At 37.4% G+C, this 16,620-nt stretch overlaps 1 protein-coding gene across 4 annotated transcripts in view; it reads right to left on the minus strand.

The window, feature by feature from the left end:
• LOC124802909 (synaptotagmin 1-like) overlaps window positions 1-16,620 on the minus strand; it is a 1,021,155-nt gene that overhangs the window by 147,612 nt on the left and 856,923 nt on the right. For 3 of the 4 annotated variants that reach the window (XM_047263977.1, XM_047263975.1, XM_047263976.1), the window contains 2 exons: window positions 12,259-12,417; window positions 3,381-3,526 (listed from right to left, as the gene is read on the minus strand). In XM_047263977.1, coding sequence (XP_047119933.1) covers window positions 3,381-3,526; window positions 12,259-12,417 — 305 coding nt within the window. The remainder of the gene's footprint in view (window positions 1-3,380; window positions 3,527-12,258; window positions 12,418-16,620) is intronic. The other variant, XM_047263978.1, reaches the window with a different exon arrangement.

Raw genomic sequence — 16,620 nt, forward strand, 5'->3', positions numbered from 1 at the left:
AGTTTGTAAGTTGATAGAATTTAATGTTATTTCCTATGGTGTTTCACAAAATCGTCAATTTTTAAGCAGAGCATTAGACTTTTGCTGCTAGTACACAGTTTCTCGCATATCTCTTGCGTTGGTGACACAAGTCAAATGTGACGTGACTGATCAAGCAAGGTTGATACTGTACTGAGCACTTCAGCGTATTGAGAAATCTCGAGTCTCTTTGAATGCAAGCATTATTTTCTACGCCTTATCCTTTGGGTTGTTCAAAACGAATCTGTACGAGTCCTCAATAGTGAAAGATCATCTGTAAAAGTAAGAAGATCCCTATATTAATCTATTAAACAATGTAAAAACGTTGACCTCAGCAGCATTTCGTAATCTGTGGATATAAGATGACCATGTATTTTTTGAATGACGAATCTGGGAAAAAAGATCTGGTCTTATCATCAGGTAAATTCAGTACATAATATTATGGTCTTCTGGAATGCAGAAGAATGAGATTAAATAATATGGCACCCATGGATATATAAGTACAGATGTTAAGGATTTGTGGCATGGTGGCCTATAATTTATTAAATTGGTGTTGTCAAAACTCAGAGGTTTCTACATGTTCTTGAATCATCCTGAGGTAATAGAGTACTGCAAAATTTTGTGCAAAAGATGGTGCACTATTTGCCTAACCTTTGAACACATGGAAAAGGATGAAAATATTCTCTACAAATAACATATGCTGCTTGTTGTACAACATGTTTTCATCTGCAGTACTCTTCCAGCAACGCATCTGGTAAGTCACCCCGATAAAATTGAGATAAGATCCAAATGGGATCTGGCTGCTGTGTGAGTCAATGTTTTGATTTATACTGGCAACAGCACATCTCCTAGTATTGTGGTATGTGCTTTTCAACAAAATGTTGATTCTTTAGCTGATGTAATTTGGCAGAAATAAATTTTATATATGTTTTCGATCTTCATTGCTTAATTCTTTTACAGTAAGAAATGGTACCTATTTTCATAGTAATGTAAGGAAACATAAAACTCAGCAGATACATCTGATGGTTTGATAGTCACCAGTAAGGAAAAACTGTTTCTCAAGAGAGATACTATTTAATCACAGTATGCTCAACAGAAGATGGAAAAAGGCATATAATGGTTTTATGTCCCATGAGTAATTAGGTCATTAGAACTGAATTATAAGATTGGATTGAACAAGGATGATAGAGGAAATTGGCCATGTCTTGTATTATATATTTAATTGTATTTGCAATATTACAGACTATTTAGTCCAAGGAGACAGTTGCCCTTGCTATATCCTTTATCAGCACCGTTTTCAATATCCTAACATATATTAGAAATTACCTTTATACTGTATGTGTCCCTCATTTTAACCAGCTATACTGAAGAAAATTCTACATTTCTGATGAAGTGAATCAGTGATAAGTCAAACAATACTTAGCTTCACCTGGAATTTTTTTTCTAGTATGGAAATCAGATATTTACTGATTTCTAGTAATGGATATCACAGAAACAAATATAATTTATGCCCCATGTAATGAGAGTCTCGAGTATTAAATCATGTGATTGCTATGTTTTCAGTAAATTTCCTGTTATTCTGGTTTTTTACTTCTTAGTACGATAACCAATGACTGATGATTCTCATATGATATTTGCATATGGTAAACACAGGGTACACCTTTTCTTCGCCTTAATTTTAGTTTATACTTTCCTTGAAATGTTTTCTTATTTATATGGGAAAGATCTTTTTAATAACATAGTGGTAGTACTGTAAGGTACTTTATGTTTTATGAGTAATAAAGCTGTTTTCTGTTTAACTCCAGATGGTATAATACACATTGTACGCATGACCATGCAATTTTTCCCTCATGATTTATGTCTGGATTAACACCATTCTACCTACCATAATTCTATTATTTTAATTGCTGATCTTACGTTGTCTTGGTAGATATGTACCAATATATTGTCTAGGAAGAGATAAGTGTTATGTATAGAAATAAGATGAGGAAAATCAGTGTTGAATTTGTTATTTGTTATTATATGTTTTTATTTTGGTACAGTGTGTTACTTTGTGCCCTATGATTCTTTTAAGGCAGCATGACAAGATAAAATTTTCTTGGTTTTAAAATCACACTGATTCCAGTGAACTGTTAAGCTTTGGAGAGCTGTCACCTTCAACATATTTAGAAGTTAAAAGGGCTGACTGTCAGGGATGTTATATACAAGGTGCTCAGAAACAGTCTGCAAAGCTTATAACATTGTTGCAAGGTATGTTGCGCTGAGAAATAATAGTTAAGAAAAAAATTTGATACTTGCACCGTTTCGAAATTAATTAGCACTGAAGTTAGCCAATCAGGCCATTGTGTTTGCAAATTCAAGTGGCCCGCCACATACAATTACTATCACTTGTTCTAACAGTGTAGCTGATAGTGTATGTGACTGCTCAGGCTTTGGCTCGGGTTTGACCTTTACTACTGTTCCATGTCGAATTTTTGTATCACTCTCTTGTTCATTTTTAGGAAACCAAATGAAGAGCATGTTTCGAAACAGTGACTCTCGCAGATTGCTTGAATTTGTGTATGCAGTGTGCCGATTGGCTAACTTCAATGCTAATTAAGTGGGAAATGGTCCAACCGTCAATTTTTATTTCTCAGGACAACTGATCCTGCAGCACCCTTACAAGTTTTCCAGACTGTTTCTGACTGCCCTGTATGTTTGCCTTATATAGGCAAAGCAGCTGAAACCGGAACTTACATGGGGAGTTAAGATTTGATCACAGATATGTAATTTCAATACATGTTGATCAAAAACAAATTGTTATACTTAGTGGCTATATAGAAAAGACACATCACTTTACAAGATAACCCTGGCTCCTCACAATCGATGATGTCACTCACTTGTCAGTGTCATCATCGGTCTGACCTGCTGCAAGCAACTTTCTCTGTGCATGCATAAAATCAATCCAGGACTTTCTGCTTTGCCTGTATAAGATGGACGCCTTGCCATTCCTATACATCATTAGTTGAATTTGTGAAAGTTATGGTGGCAGCTGTCGATATTACATGATTTTTATCTGGAATGGTGTGGTCTGAAAATCGAAATGATTTTAACTTATTATTCTACTTCAAAATCACTGCAGAAACACTATTGTTTCTTGTGCCACTTCAGTGCAAATTCATTAGAGCTATCTTAAAAAGCTCCGAAAACCTCTACAATTATCTCACATAACATGAAATAGCCATTGATAGTGGAGCAAACATCTTAGCCATTGCAGCCAACACTCTTATTTTATTTTGCAGTCCATAGGACAGAGACACAGGGAGTGAGTAAACAGCAGAAAGGGGCATGCACGCGCAGGCGGGCGGCATGCTGCAGGGTACCTTCTCCTTGTACGCTGAGCCAAGTAACTGTACCGACTTGAGGTCGACCGCCCCTTTCAGACCCTTCTTGCCATCCTTTGTCCTCCTCTTGCGACAGCATCGTCGGATGCAGCACACACAGATGCAGAGGAATATCAGGCAAACACCTAAAACATTAACAGTATAGATCTGTGACATCCGAAATCATTATTCTAACACATAACACTTTAAAAATAATTTCATTCTTATTAGAAACAAATGATTTTTTATTTCAGCTTGATTCTTGACAAAACATATGGTCTAACAAGCAAAATAATCATTTATTGATAATATAATGTAAATAGACAGGTAAAAAAATCTACTCACCAGGCGGCAGCAGGGAATACACATGCAAAAGGATTTAACTGTTACAAGCTTTTGGAGCCAGTGGCTCCTTCTTCTGGCAGAAGAGTTGAAGGGAAAGGAGGAGGGGTGAAGGAAATGGACTGGAGAAGTTTAGGGAAAAGGGTACAATTTACAAAAATCACCCAGAACCTTGGGTCAGGGGAGACTTGCCGGAGGAGACAAGACAGAAAGACTGATTGTTGAGGACTGCACCAATTGAGATTTGGGGGGCATTCAAGTCTCGTCCAGTGCAGTCCCCAACGATCAGTCTTCCCATCTCATCCTGTCCAGTAAGTCTCCCCTGACACGGGGTTCTGGGTGACTTTTCTAAATTGTACCCCTTCCCCAAAACCTCTCCAGTCCTTTTCCTTCACCCCTCTTCCTTCCCCTTCAACTCTTCCACCAGAAGAAGGAGCCACTGGCTCCGAAAGCTTGTAAAAGTTAAATCCTTTTGTGTGTGTGTTTCCCTGCCGTCACTTTGTGAGTAGATTTTTTTATCTGTCCATTTACAAAACATATGGTCAGTAACTCTTAACTGCTTACTCACAATCTTTCACAGTAAGCGAGAAAAATTTCTTCCAAGATAAGCACATCATATCACTCAGTTACAGTTTATCATATAATTATGGAACTACTGTTTAATCAGAAGTTTCTGTGGATTATTCTGGTTTGTTGTAAGCAGGTGTAGTTGCATTAGTTCAGACTTTCTTATGGGAGCATAAAAAGAGCTGGGCTCTCTATGTCATATTACTCAATGTATCAATATAAGATTCTAATAGGCAGATGAATGTTGATGAATTTTGGTTCTCATGTAATATGATTGAAACTCTTTAGAACTCTTGCTAAATCAGTCTTCTTGGTCACTGTTGCAATATTTGTAAGAATAATAAAATCTAATGAGAATGGCTGTTGGAAGTTGTATGACATTCACAGTCATCTTGCGGAAGACAGGGAGACTAATTGTCTAAGAAACACTCTTGATGTTTTGGAATGAGGCAAATGCTGTGTGATGTCTGGCATAAGTCAATGAAAAGTGCTGGAGTTAGACAAGGATCAGTGGAGAATGACCCATGGTTGTGATATCTTTGAGAACTAGACATTAGATTTAGTGGAGCTACTACAATAATTCTTAGTGAATCAGCATATCTTGTCTACTCACTCTTAGAAATGTGCTGTTATTTTGTAAGCTTATTATAAACTTTCCAGCAATTTGTAGCATGTCATATACATTGCTTGTGACCCACACAGTCAGTGAATGGCTGAGGAGGTCACCTTATCTGGTGGCTTTCCTTTTTTCAGGACAAAAAGTAATTTTGTGATTCAAATAGAGGACTGAAGGAATGATCACTCAATTCCTAAATTATTCTCCATGAGAAGAGTATCAGGAGCCAGCCAGCTGCTGCCAGGATTCCAGCCAGTGTTCATGCAGAAGAGGAAAGTGATGAAGAAGTAGAAGAAACACAATGCATGGCACAGCTTTTCCTCAGTTAACAAAAATGGTATTCAACTATGTTCTTCTTTCAGTTACGCACTACTGTCTTTTCTAGAGCACAGAAGCAAGTCGTCAATATTCTGTGTGCATAATGTACATGTCAACTTGCCCAGAAACACAAACAGTACCATCAGTCCCTCATATCCAGAGAAACTGCAGAAGTACAACTCCTTTAACCCTCACCTGGCCTCTAGTTGCCTGTTGCTCACACCAGCTTCACTTTGCTTTTCATAAATTTTTGCACATGTTCCTCTTCAATAATTGAAAATAGAATGTTCAATCACAGATCTTTTACATAACCTTTCAATTATAATTTCAGAAGCAAAGTGTCATTTGCTTACTATTTTTTAAGTGCTCTGCCAATACATCAGATGAATTCTGAAGCAGATTCAATTAGACATGAGAGCGACAAATAACCACAAATAAACTTCTCAACAAAAGTTTTGCACCACCTGCATATTTGTGAACATGTGTTGGCTTAAATTCAAGGGAGTAGAGAATGAAAGCAAAAACAGTATGAAATAAAAAAGAAATTCTTTACTGTGAAATAAAAACAGACCAATAACAAAAAAGAAGGCAATGTATTCAAATGAGCACAAATGTGAAATAAAAATCTGCTGCTGTGTTGTAACGTGCTGTCCACAAGGTGCTAGTTGCCTTTGAAGCTGCTCCCATGTTTTGGTGACAGCTCTCCTGACATCATCCAGTGTGTGAGGGGGGGTTACTGTCATAGTATGCTGCTGTTTTCTGCTAGTCCGAAGTGTGTTCAACTGGGTTGACATAAGCAGACCACAGGCCGTTCCATTCAATTGATTCCTGCCTTGTGGAGGGGGATGGTTATGGAGATGAAGCCATCACCAACATGTTGACTTGAGCGTTGGACATTAGGTTGGAGGATCTTGTCCGTATTTCATACAGTTTTCAAACTTTCCACAGTAGCAAAGAGAATCTGACATCTAGCTGAAAATATGATGAACAACTATCCTGCTGAACTCAGACGGAAATAGCATGTCTGAGACATGTATTAGCACATGACTACCTTCACACTCTCCTATGATGATCTTCAGGAATGGGACAAATCTTACATTCGTTGGAGATGAGAACCCAACAACACTGATCCAGGTTCCATTCTAAGTATTCTCTTGCCAACCTTCTACACTCATCAAGGTACCGCGGAGTTTGTCCTGCTGTATGCAATGGATACCTAGATGACAAACAGATAATTTCAAAATGGTTACATATTACTGGAGTCAACACAGCTGCCTCGAAAAAGACAGTATGTAGTTCTCTTGCAGTCTGCTTTAGGTAGCTGAAAGCTATAATTTGTCCGCTGCTGTCATCAGATGGTGTTGTTGACCTTGATCAACCACTAGAAGGCATATCTTCAATGTTTTGTGTGTCATGACTGTGAATGAATGTTTGAATCATGTTGCTGTGGTGTAAGCCAGGTCAGCATGCAACTTCCCACAGAGCATCTTTGATATAGGCAAATTGGACAGATGCCAACATGCCAGACACAGAAAGCATGTGAATAATGAGGGAAAGAACTTTGTGTGTAAGATGGGAAATGAAATCCTTACAAGCAGAGAGAAAATGAACAGCATAATTCAATGTATGGGACCAGCGTCATAAACCAGTGTCACCAGTATCATCAAAAACAGCAGTGCCTTCAGTACCAGAACCATCATGTGAAACATTACCACACACAGCACAAGCAGTAGCTCATCCCACACACAACAGAAAGATAACTCAGCATTTTTCATGGAGAATCACATGTGAGAAAAGTGGTCAGAACTGGATGAAACATCTCTCTCATGTATTCAAAATGAGCCCCCAGGATCCCAAGCAGAACTAACTAGTATAGTGAGAAAAACTGCTCCAAACAAATGTACAAACACAGTTGTGAGCAAGTATCAAACTTTGTATTCCATCAAAATATAAGAGGTCTAAAGAGTAAAACATACCAACTGCTAATATGCCTAAAAGATGAAGAATATGGAAGTGAACCTGATATACTGTTTTTCTCTGAACACTGATCACGAATGGAATCCACATGTTACAGATGAAGAACTTTTGTTTAGCTGCTCATTATTGTAGATTTAATATAAGAAAGGGTGGTGTTGCAATATTTATTAGAAATAAAATAGTGTATCAGTTTCTAGATTTAAGCAAATACTGTGTCAAACAGCACTTTGAGGTGTGTGGCATCAAGATAATAGCAGACAGCACAACAGTTATTGTGCTGTCAATTTACTGGATGTCTAAATGTTTTTCAGAGCCATATTGAACTACTCTTGTCCCATCTGTCTAGAAAAACTAAATCTTTCATTGTAAAAGGTGACTTTAATGTGGACTTTTTAACAGAAAATAGGAACAGAACAGATCTTGAACACCTGAGTCATAGATGGCCCAACTAGAATAACAGCCAGTTCAAATCTTTAATAGATACATATTTGTAGATAAGAATGCACAATGCTCGATTGTGGCGGTATTCCTTGTAAGGAATACTGGAAACTCTCCCTCCCACCCTATGCTTCAAATAAAGCACTGAGGATGCTTATAAAAAAAAAAAAAATATTATAAACAGCCACTTTGATCATGATGGGCAGTTCCTCACCAAAAACCAAATAATGTACAAAGAAAAATAAATTTCATTTGTAAATACATTACAATTATAGATGGACACATAATGCAAAACTTTAAACATCAGCTACAGCATGAGGACTGGTCTCCCGTATATGCTGATTTTGACATAAACTCCAAATTTAATATATTTACCAATGAAGCTGCAAGTCTGTTTGATGAAACATTTCCTAAAAAAGTTAGGGAAAATCTGTTTAAGTCAGTTCACAGGCCTTGGATTACTAAGGGCATCAAAAATACTTGTAGAGTGAAAAGGGAGCTTTATGTAGCAGCGAAGGGATCAAATGATCCACATAAGATTAGGCATTACAAATTGTACAATGCAGTTCTTAACAAAACCATACAGGCATCAAAGAAAATGTTCTTGAAGGCAGAAACTGATCACTCAAGCAATAAACTAAGAACTATCTGGAATTTTGTAAAAAAGGAAGCAGGGAAAAATGCAGTTTATGGTGACAATATCCAAATTAAAAATGAGGATCATCTTGTTAGTTATCCAAAAGCAATTGCTGATCTATTCAACAAACATTTATTAACAGTAACAGAGCAAATAGGGTCACAAAGCTTAAGTTATGCCACTAATTGTCTGCAAGCTAATGCACCCAGCGCAGTACAACAGATCCAGATAACAGCAGTTACTATTCCAAAAACTGGAAAAGTAACTGAATCTCTGAAATGTAAAAGCTCTACTGGAGTTGACAACATGTCTAGATAATTATTAAAATACTGCTGCAGCCATGTATGTAAAATACTTTGCCACATTTCTGATACATCACTTAAGCAAGGAACAGTTCCCGAACGGCTTACGTATGTAGTGTGAAACCACTGTATAAGAAGAGAGATAAGCCAGACACTGCAGATTATAGGCCAATCTCAGTACTGACAAGTTTTTTTCAAGGTTTTAGAGAAATTAATGCCTGCTAGGATTGTCAAGCATCTCAGTGAGTATAAGGTCATCAGCAAAAGTCAGTTTGGATTTCAGAATGGGTTATGAGCAGAAGGTGCAATATTTGCATAAAGTCAGTTTGGATTTCAGAATGGGTTATGAGCAGAAGGTGCAATATTTGCATTTACTGCTAAGATTTTGGGGACTATCAAAAAAATATGACAATGGTTGGAACATTTTGTGACCTAACAAAAACATCTGACACACAAAGCTACATATCTAGATATACAGGGTGTTTAAAAAATGACCGGTATATTTGAAACGGCAATAAAAACTAAATGAGCAGCAATAGAAATACACCGTTTGTTGCAATATGCTTGGGACAACAGTAAATTTTCAGGCAGGCAAACTTTCGAAATTACAGTAGTTACAATTTTCAACAACAGATGGCGCTGCGGTCTGGGAAACTCTATAGTACGATATTTTCCACATATCCACCATGCGTAGCAATAATATGGCGTAGTCTCTGAATGAAATTACCGGAAACCTTTGACAACGTGTCTAGTGGAATGGCTTCACATGCAGATGAGATGTACTGCTTCAGCTGTTCAATTGTTTCTGGATTCTGGCGGTACACCTGGTCTTTCAAGTGTCCCCACAGAAAGAAGTCACAGGGGTTCATGTCTGGCGAATAGGGAGGCCAATCCACGTCGCCTCCTGTATGTTTCGGATAGCCCAAAGCAATCACACGATCATCGAAATATTCATTCAGGAAATTAAAGACGTCGGCCGTGCGATGTGGCGGGGCACCATCTTGCATAAACGACGAGGTGTTCACAGGGTCGTCTAAGGCAGTTTGTACCGCCACAAATTCACGAAGAATGTCCAGATAGCGTGATGCAGTAATCGTTTCGGATCTGAAAAATGGGCCAATGATTCCTTTGGAAGAAATGGCGGCCCAGACCAGTACTTTTTGAGGATGCAGGGACGATGAGACTGCAACATGGGGCTTTTCGGTTCCCCATATGCGCCAGTTCTGTTTATTGACGAAGCCATCCAGGTAAAAATAAGCTTCGTCAGTAAACCAAATGCTGCCCACATGCATATTGCCGTCATCAATCCTGTGCACTATATCGTTAGCGAATGTCTCTCGTGCAGCAATGGTAGCGGCGCTGAGGGGTTGCCGCGTTTGAATTTTGTATGGATAGAGGTGTAAACTCTGGTGCATGAGACGATACGTGGACGTTGGCGTCATTTGGACCGCAGCTGCAACACGGCGAACGGAAACCCGAGGCCGCTGTTGGATCACCTGCTGCACTAGCTGCGCGTTGCCCTCTGTGGTTGCCGTATGCGGTCGCCCTACCTTTCCAGCACGTTCATCCATCACGTTCCCAGTCAGTTGAAATTTTTCAAACAGATCCTTTATTGTATCGCTTTTTGGTCCTTTGGTTACATTAAACCTCCGTTGAAAATTTCGTCTTGTTGCAACAACACTGTGTTCTAGGCGGTGGAATTCCAACACCAGAAAAATCCTCTGTTCTAAGGAATAAACCATGTTGTCTACAGCACACTTGCACGTTGTGAACAGCACACGCTTACAGCAGAAAGACGACGTACAGAATGGCGCACCCACAGACTGCGTTGTCTTCTATATTTTTCACATCACTTGCAGCGTCATCTGTTGTTGAAAATTGTAACAACTGTAATTTCGAAAGTTTGTCCACCTGAAAATGTACTGTTGTCCCAAGCATATTGCAACAAACGGTGTATTTCTATCACTGCTCATTTAGTTTTTATTGCCGTTTCAAATATACCGGTCATTTTTGAAACACCCTGTAAGTAGTGTATAGGCAAGTGCCTTGATCTGTACCTTTCAAACATAAAACAGGAAGTTGTACTGGATAATTGAGGAGGTGTCTCAACATCATCGGAATGGGGTACTATCACATGTGGAGTGGCTCAGAGCTCTGTTCTGGGCCCCCCCTTCCTTTTATTTTTTTTTATTAATGATGTACCTTTTGTGCAGAATACTGTAATTCACCATCTTTGCTGATGATACTACACTACTTTTTGATAATTCAATAGAAAAACTTTAGGTGTCATCTAATAACATTTCTAGGGATATTGTGAACTGATTTACATAAATATTCTTTCTGTTCATTACACAAAAACAAACTGTATTCAGTTTCACACAACCCCTACAGAGAAAGAAATAGGAGAAAAAACAGGTGATCTGCAGACAGCTAGAGTGGATAGTTCAAAATACCTGGGCTTAAATATGGTAGGAAACTAAACTGGTCAAACCTGGATCTATACAAAGGACTGGATTCTGCGACTTACACTTTACACACTGTCTGCTCTCATAGAAATGGAAACCATTAAAAAAGCTTATTGTGGTTATTTTCTTGCCATTATGGCATCTGGAACCATAGTTTGGGGAAATCGACCATATGCGAGAAAATTGCTGTGTGTGCAGAAAAGAGCCATAAGAATCATGAGTGGAGTCTACCCAAGAGCTACAAGCAGAAATCTTTTGCAGGAACTAGAAATCTTCACATGAGCTGCACATCACATATTCTACATGATGTGTTACACAAGGAAGAAACCTAACAGTGTGTATCATAGTCATGATACTAGAAGAAAAGACAGTACCCACTATGAGCATGCAAACCTGAGTATGGTAGAGAAGTGAGGCCACTTTAGTGACAGAAATATTTGTAATGCCCTCGCTTCACAAATAAAGTGTTTAGTACATGATGTGCTCTTGTATGGCACTGAGAATACCAGTTTATTTTCATCTTCATTACACTAGTGGCTGTACTTAGCCATTTCCTGTGTTCAGAAGAGCACTGATAAAGATATTTCTGACAACAAAAACCAAAAATTATGCAAGTCATCAAGGCAGTGCAAATATTATTATTAGTGTGCATAATATAAAGCCATGTGATCTTACTGACTTAGAAACTGAATTGGAAACAATTGTTCAGTTCACTTAATTATACTTTGCTTGTTGAGACTGCAGGAATCTTCACGAATATGAGGACTACTTATGCTGTCTAAAGCTATTGTTCAACTGCAAGCTGAGAAATATATTTGCAGATGTTGTGCTGCATATACATATCTAGTAAGTAAGAAAATCACATTAGCTTTCAAGCTTTCTCTCTTTTTTCTAGTCTCCTTTTCCACTCTCTATCTCTTTTCCTCAAAATGTGTTAAGTATTCTACGTGCCACCTATCACTCATCTGCAGGTAAATGGTTGCCTGTCCTCATTTATGTTTCTTGACTTCATCCTGGAACTTCCATTATCACAACATAATTACACTTGGTTTATTTTTAATACAATTAGAAAATATTTTTAATATTCTCACTTTAGAAGAAAATAAAATAATCATAAAATGAAACAGTGCACATATCTACAAAGATACTTCAAGATAAACATGCCATTTTATCAACCAGTGCACACTTGTACAAATATGCTTTGCTTTAAACATACCTATTATTATGGCAACAACAGCCCAATATGGAATGTGCATTTTATCAGCTGCTTGATGGGCAATATCATCCATAGTTTTGGCAAAATCTCCAACTTTGCTTTTGGTTGTTGGGGCTGCAGTTGAACTGGAGAATTTCTCTTCAGGGCTCACAGTAGTCTCTGTAAGAAATTCACAACAAGTTACATATCATACCTCTTTTAAGTGAAACGTGAGATGTGGTGAGACATAGTTAAATTCTAGCTTGGAACAACTTAGTTTCCTTCAAAATATAATATGAGGCATAGTCATAAAGCCTTAATTATAACCTTGAAAAATAAGGCAACATAATTAATTATTGTTTGTATGCAGGTAGATGTGTACCAGCAAACATATAAAAAAATAATTGTGAACCATATTTTTCATGGTGGTAGTTAGAATTTTATTGCTATCCCTCATACATATGCTGCATTTTAAAAACAACATGATCTTACACTGGAATTCCACTGAGTGATGTGTTTTGTTTTCCTAGCTGGTTAAATACATAGTATCAAGTTAGACTATAAAAGTCCTAATTACCAATACACTGACTACATACCTATATGATACTGCTAATTTTTAGATCCGATAATGGCTGAAAAGCCAAAACCTGTAATCAGTTTTATAAAATATTATGTGAACAAGAAAATGACTTTTATAATCTAACCTGATTCCAAGTTCACCAGTCTTCTCAGGAGTACTAATGACCTCATTTCACAAAATTATGTCAAGTTAGGAGATGTTATGAAATGACTACAATGGCTAATGTATCCAACAAAATCTTCATGTAATCATATTGGAGTTTAGATATCACTACCTAAGAATAGACCAAGGAATGATCTGATATAAAGGAATAGTATGATACAAAAGTACCATTGCAATACTCCCTGTACATCAATGGGTAAAATTCACTTATATTCATTGAGCCTGTTTTCATGTATAGGCTCCATCTCCATTTTGAAAACACTTTTCTACTCTAGCATTTTGACAGCGGTGTAAAATATTTGCAAGAGAAATTGATACATTGCTGATAAAATGAGCCATTGCATTTTATACATTACTCCTAGATGCTGACAGAAATTTATCTGGGGAGAGGGGGGAGGGGGGGGGGGTAAAGCTTCTGAAATTCTCATTTTTTAAATATATAACTTGAAATTGCATATATAACTAAGTTAATCAGTCTGAAGACTTGTCATGCTCCAACCATTTAATCCACAGTGTATAAATGAGATTCATTATAGACCCCAAATGACTGATTATTATTACTCAATCCATATTTATTCTATGTAACTATTTATTATTTTAATGCCATTAGTACACACTAAGTGCATATTTTTATAACTTGAGTATGATTATTGATTTCACCTTTTTTAACATGATGAATAGTTGTACCTTCTGATCTAGTGGTGAAGCAGTTGACTGGAAACCAAGGGGTCATGGGATTGAATCTTGGTTGGACCTCGGATTTTTCAGTCTGCATTTTAACCTAGCTTTCACCTCTCAGTGATTTGAGGAATCACTAGAAAAAAAAACATGTGGTCCAGATTCCATGTTGAACAGTAGGCGCCCTTTCTCCAGTTGGATAAGTGGGATATGTTAGGGACAAGCAAGTCGCCACAGTGACACCCAATTTAAAAACTTGTACCAGGCCAGTGAGCCATGTGAAATTACTATTATTACTCAAACTAAGATTCTCATTACATTTAAAACATAACGAATTAAGGTATAAATATTTGACAAAGGATATTTTTATTTATGCATCAACAATGTAAGGTTGACACTGACAATTAAAAATATGAAAGAGAAAAATTTGGCCAGTAACTAAATGTCATTGGCTAGCAGCACCTTTCAAAATTGACAAATCTGAAATTGACTTAAAAACTTTGATGCCATGTGTAACACATTTCAAAAATACTTTTTCACATTATGTCGAAATATTTCCCATAAAAAGAAAGTCCAGACAGACACACTTATACCAAAATTTCCTCCAGTTTAACAGTTGTAAACACAGTTTAAGATCAAACCATTCATAATAAAAATCAATTACTGAAGTTTGTAAGCAAGAATTAAAATTCATTTTTTTTGGTAATATGGAGAACACTGGCTTGGCAATAAGACTGATGGAGGAGAAAGAATTCTTGAGCTCTGCAATAAATTTCAATGAGTAATGGCAAATATACACTTCAGAAATCACAAAAGGATGAGGTATACTTAAAAATGGCTAGGAGACAAAGGAAGATACCAGTTGGTTTACATCATAGTTAGGGATTGCAAAAACAAGTACTGCATTTTAAGGCTTACCCAGAAGGAACTGCAGGCTCCGGTCACAATTTAGTAATTACTAGAAGAATGCTGAAACTGAAGCAAACTATCAGAAAGAATAAACTTTTGAAGAAGTATTGAGTACACTGAAATGCTGAGGAATGATAACGTGTATTTGAAGCACTCTAAGCTGTAGATATGACACTGAAGGTCACAATAGGTAGTTGAAGTATGGGCATATATTAAAAGGGTACTCATGGAAGTTGGAAGGAAAATATAGATATAGGAAAAGATATTGTCAAGAAATCATAAGTGTCAAAAGAAACACTGCAACTGATCAATGAATGAATAAAACAAAAAAGAGTGTTCAAAAAAGGAGAGTACTACAGCAATATATGTAACTTAAAAAAGAATCAATAAGAAGTGAAAGGAAGCTAAAGCAAAATGTCTGCAGAAATAAAATGTGAAGACTACACAAAAAGGTTACAGGGAGGGCAGATCTTCAATAAAAGGCCCACACCATGTTTAGGTTACTCTCAGGAAATTACTGTAGGGATTTTGATATGGTTTTCACTAAGACATAGACTGATTCATAAGGAAGGTTTCTGTGTATAATATATAAATATTTCCTGCAAATTTGATGAACTATGATGAATTAATGTCCTGAGTCACTGTGAAGGCAATGACATTGCCCTCTAGTGGTGAATGGCAGAACTCTTTGGAATCACCCACACATCTTATAAATTAAAATCCCCTGCAAATTTTTCTGCCTGTATGTGAAGGCTAACCTCTGGCACTACTGAAGGTATTTTGATATGGTTTTCACTAATAGTCTGATTCATGAGGAAGGCCTGAGGTCATACACAGGAGCTACTGCTACTGGGTGGCTAGAATGATTTGTGATGCAGCCAAGTGACCATAACTCACACCAAACTTAGACTGTGGTCAGGCAGACCAATTGGCATGGTAGCTCACAGCTCCTGTCATTGCCACGAGATGTCATTCCAACTGTCAATTAAATATGGAACAGCTATTATTCCAGCCTTCTTAAAATTTTTGTTGAGTGCTCTGTTTAAATTGTTCAAGTTATATGAAAGTAATGACATTCAATTACCTAACATGTTCTCTGAATTTTAATCATAACTCTATGCTGTGGCCATAAACAAAACTATACTGTTATGCCAGGCAAGTCTCCCAGCTGCAGATACATGGTACTACCTGCAAAAATTTGGGGTGGGTTGCTAGTTAAGTGTAAAAATGTTAAAACAACTTTTTGAAAATTTAAAAACAAAGGAATCGAATTAACATGGCAAAAGGGATCCCACTGTTAAATCCAGAGGGTAGAACAGATACATGGAAAAGCATAGTGAATGCTTCTACAAAGGCCTGGTTCGAGAACATGTTCCCACACAAGTAATCATCAATGGCTTCCCCCACCCCCCCTTCCTTTGTAAACCTTCACCCACATGTTAGTTACTATTACTAATTATCATATGTACTTTATACAAATCTTGTGTCCCTGGCACTCCTCTCAAATGGCTGTTACTAATTGTGATACATCCCATACAGAAATCTTAGAGTTGTGGTACCTCTGGTGACCCTCTCAGCTTGGAAACCCAAGCAGTAGCTTGTGTCATCTGGGCCTTAAACCAGCTCTGCTTCTACAAAGGGTGGGAATTTGTCTCATAACATGATAGAGGATGGAATTGATGTCGATTTGGACATAGTGGAACGAATATTAGAATTCGGCCGAGTATCAGAGATCTTGCAATTAAACATGACAGAAGGAACGAAACACAGTAAAACAAACCTACTGAGTAAAATGCCTGCGTTCTTCAGCATTTACTGTAGTTGCTCTGCCATGTAAAACTTAAATGTAATCTCAAAAGGCCTCCATGTGTCTGTACAATACTGCTCACAAACAGAAGGCATGCTACTGTGCTGTGCAAGTTTAGCAAGTGGAGAGATAAAACACAGTGGGTCTTCTTCAAGGAATTGGTCTTTTTCATGGAACTGGTAACAGATGTCATCCAGGTATACTAAAACACTGTATATAATGTGCTGATGAGGGAGGAGAGAAATTT

Source organism: Schistocerca piceifrons, chromosome 6 (assembly GCF_021461385.2).
Source record: "Schistocerca piceifrons isolate TAMUIC-IGC-003096 chromosome 6, iqSchPice1.1, whole genome shotgun sequence".
NCBI lineage: Eukaryota > Metazoa > Arthropoda > Insecta > Orthoptera > Acrididae > Schistocerca > Schistocerca piceifrons.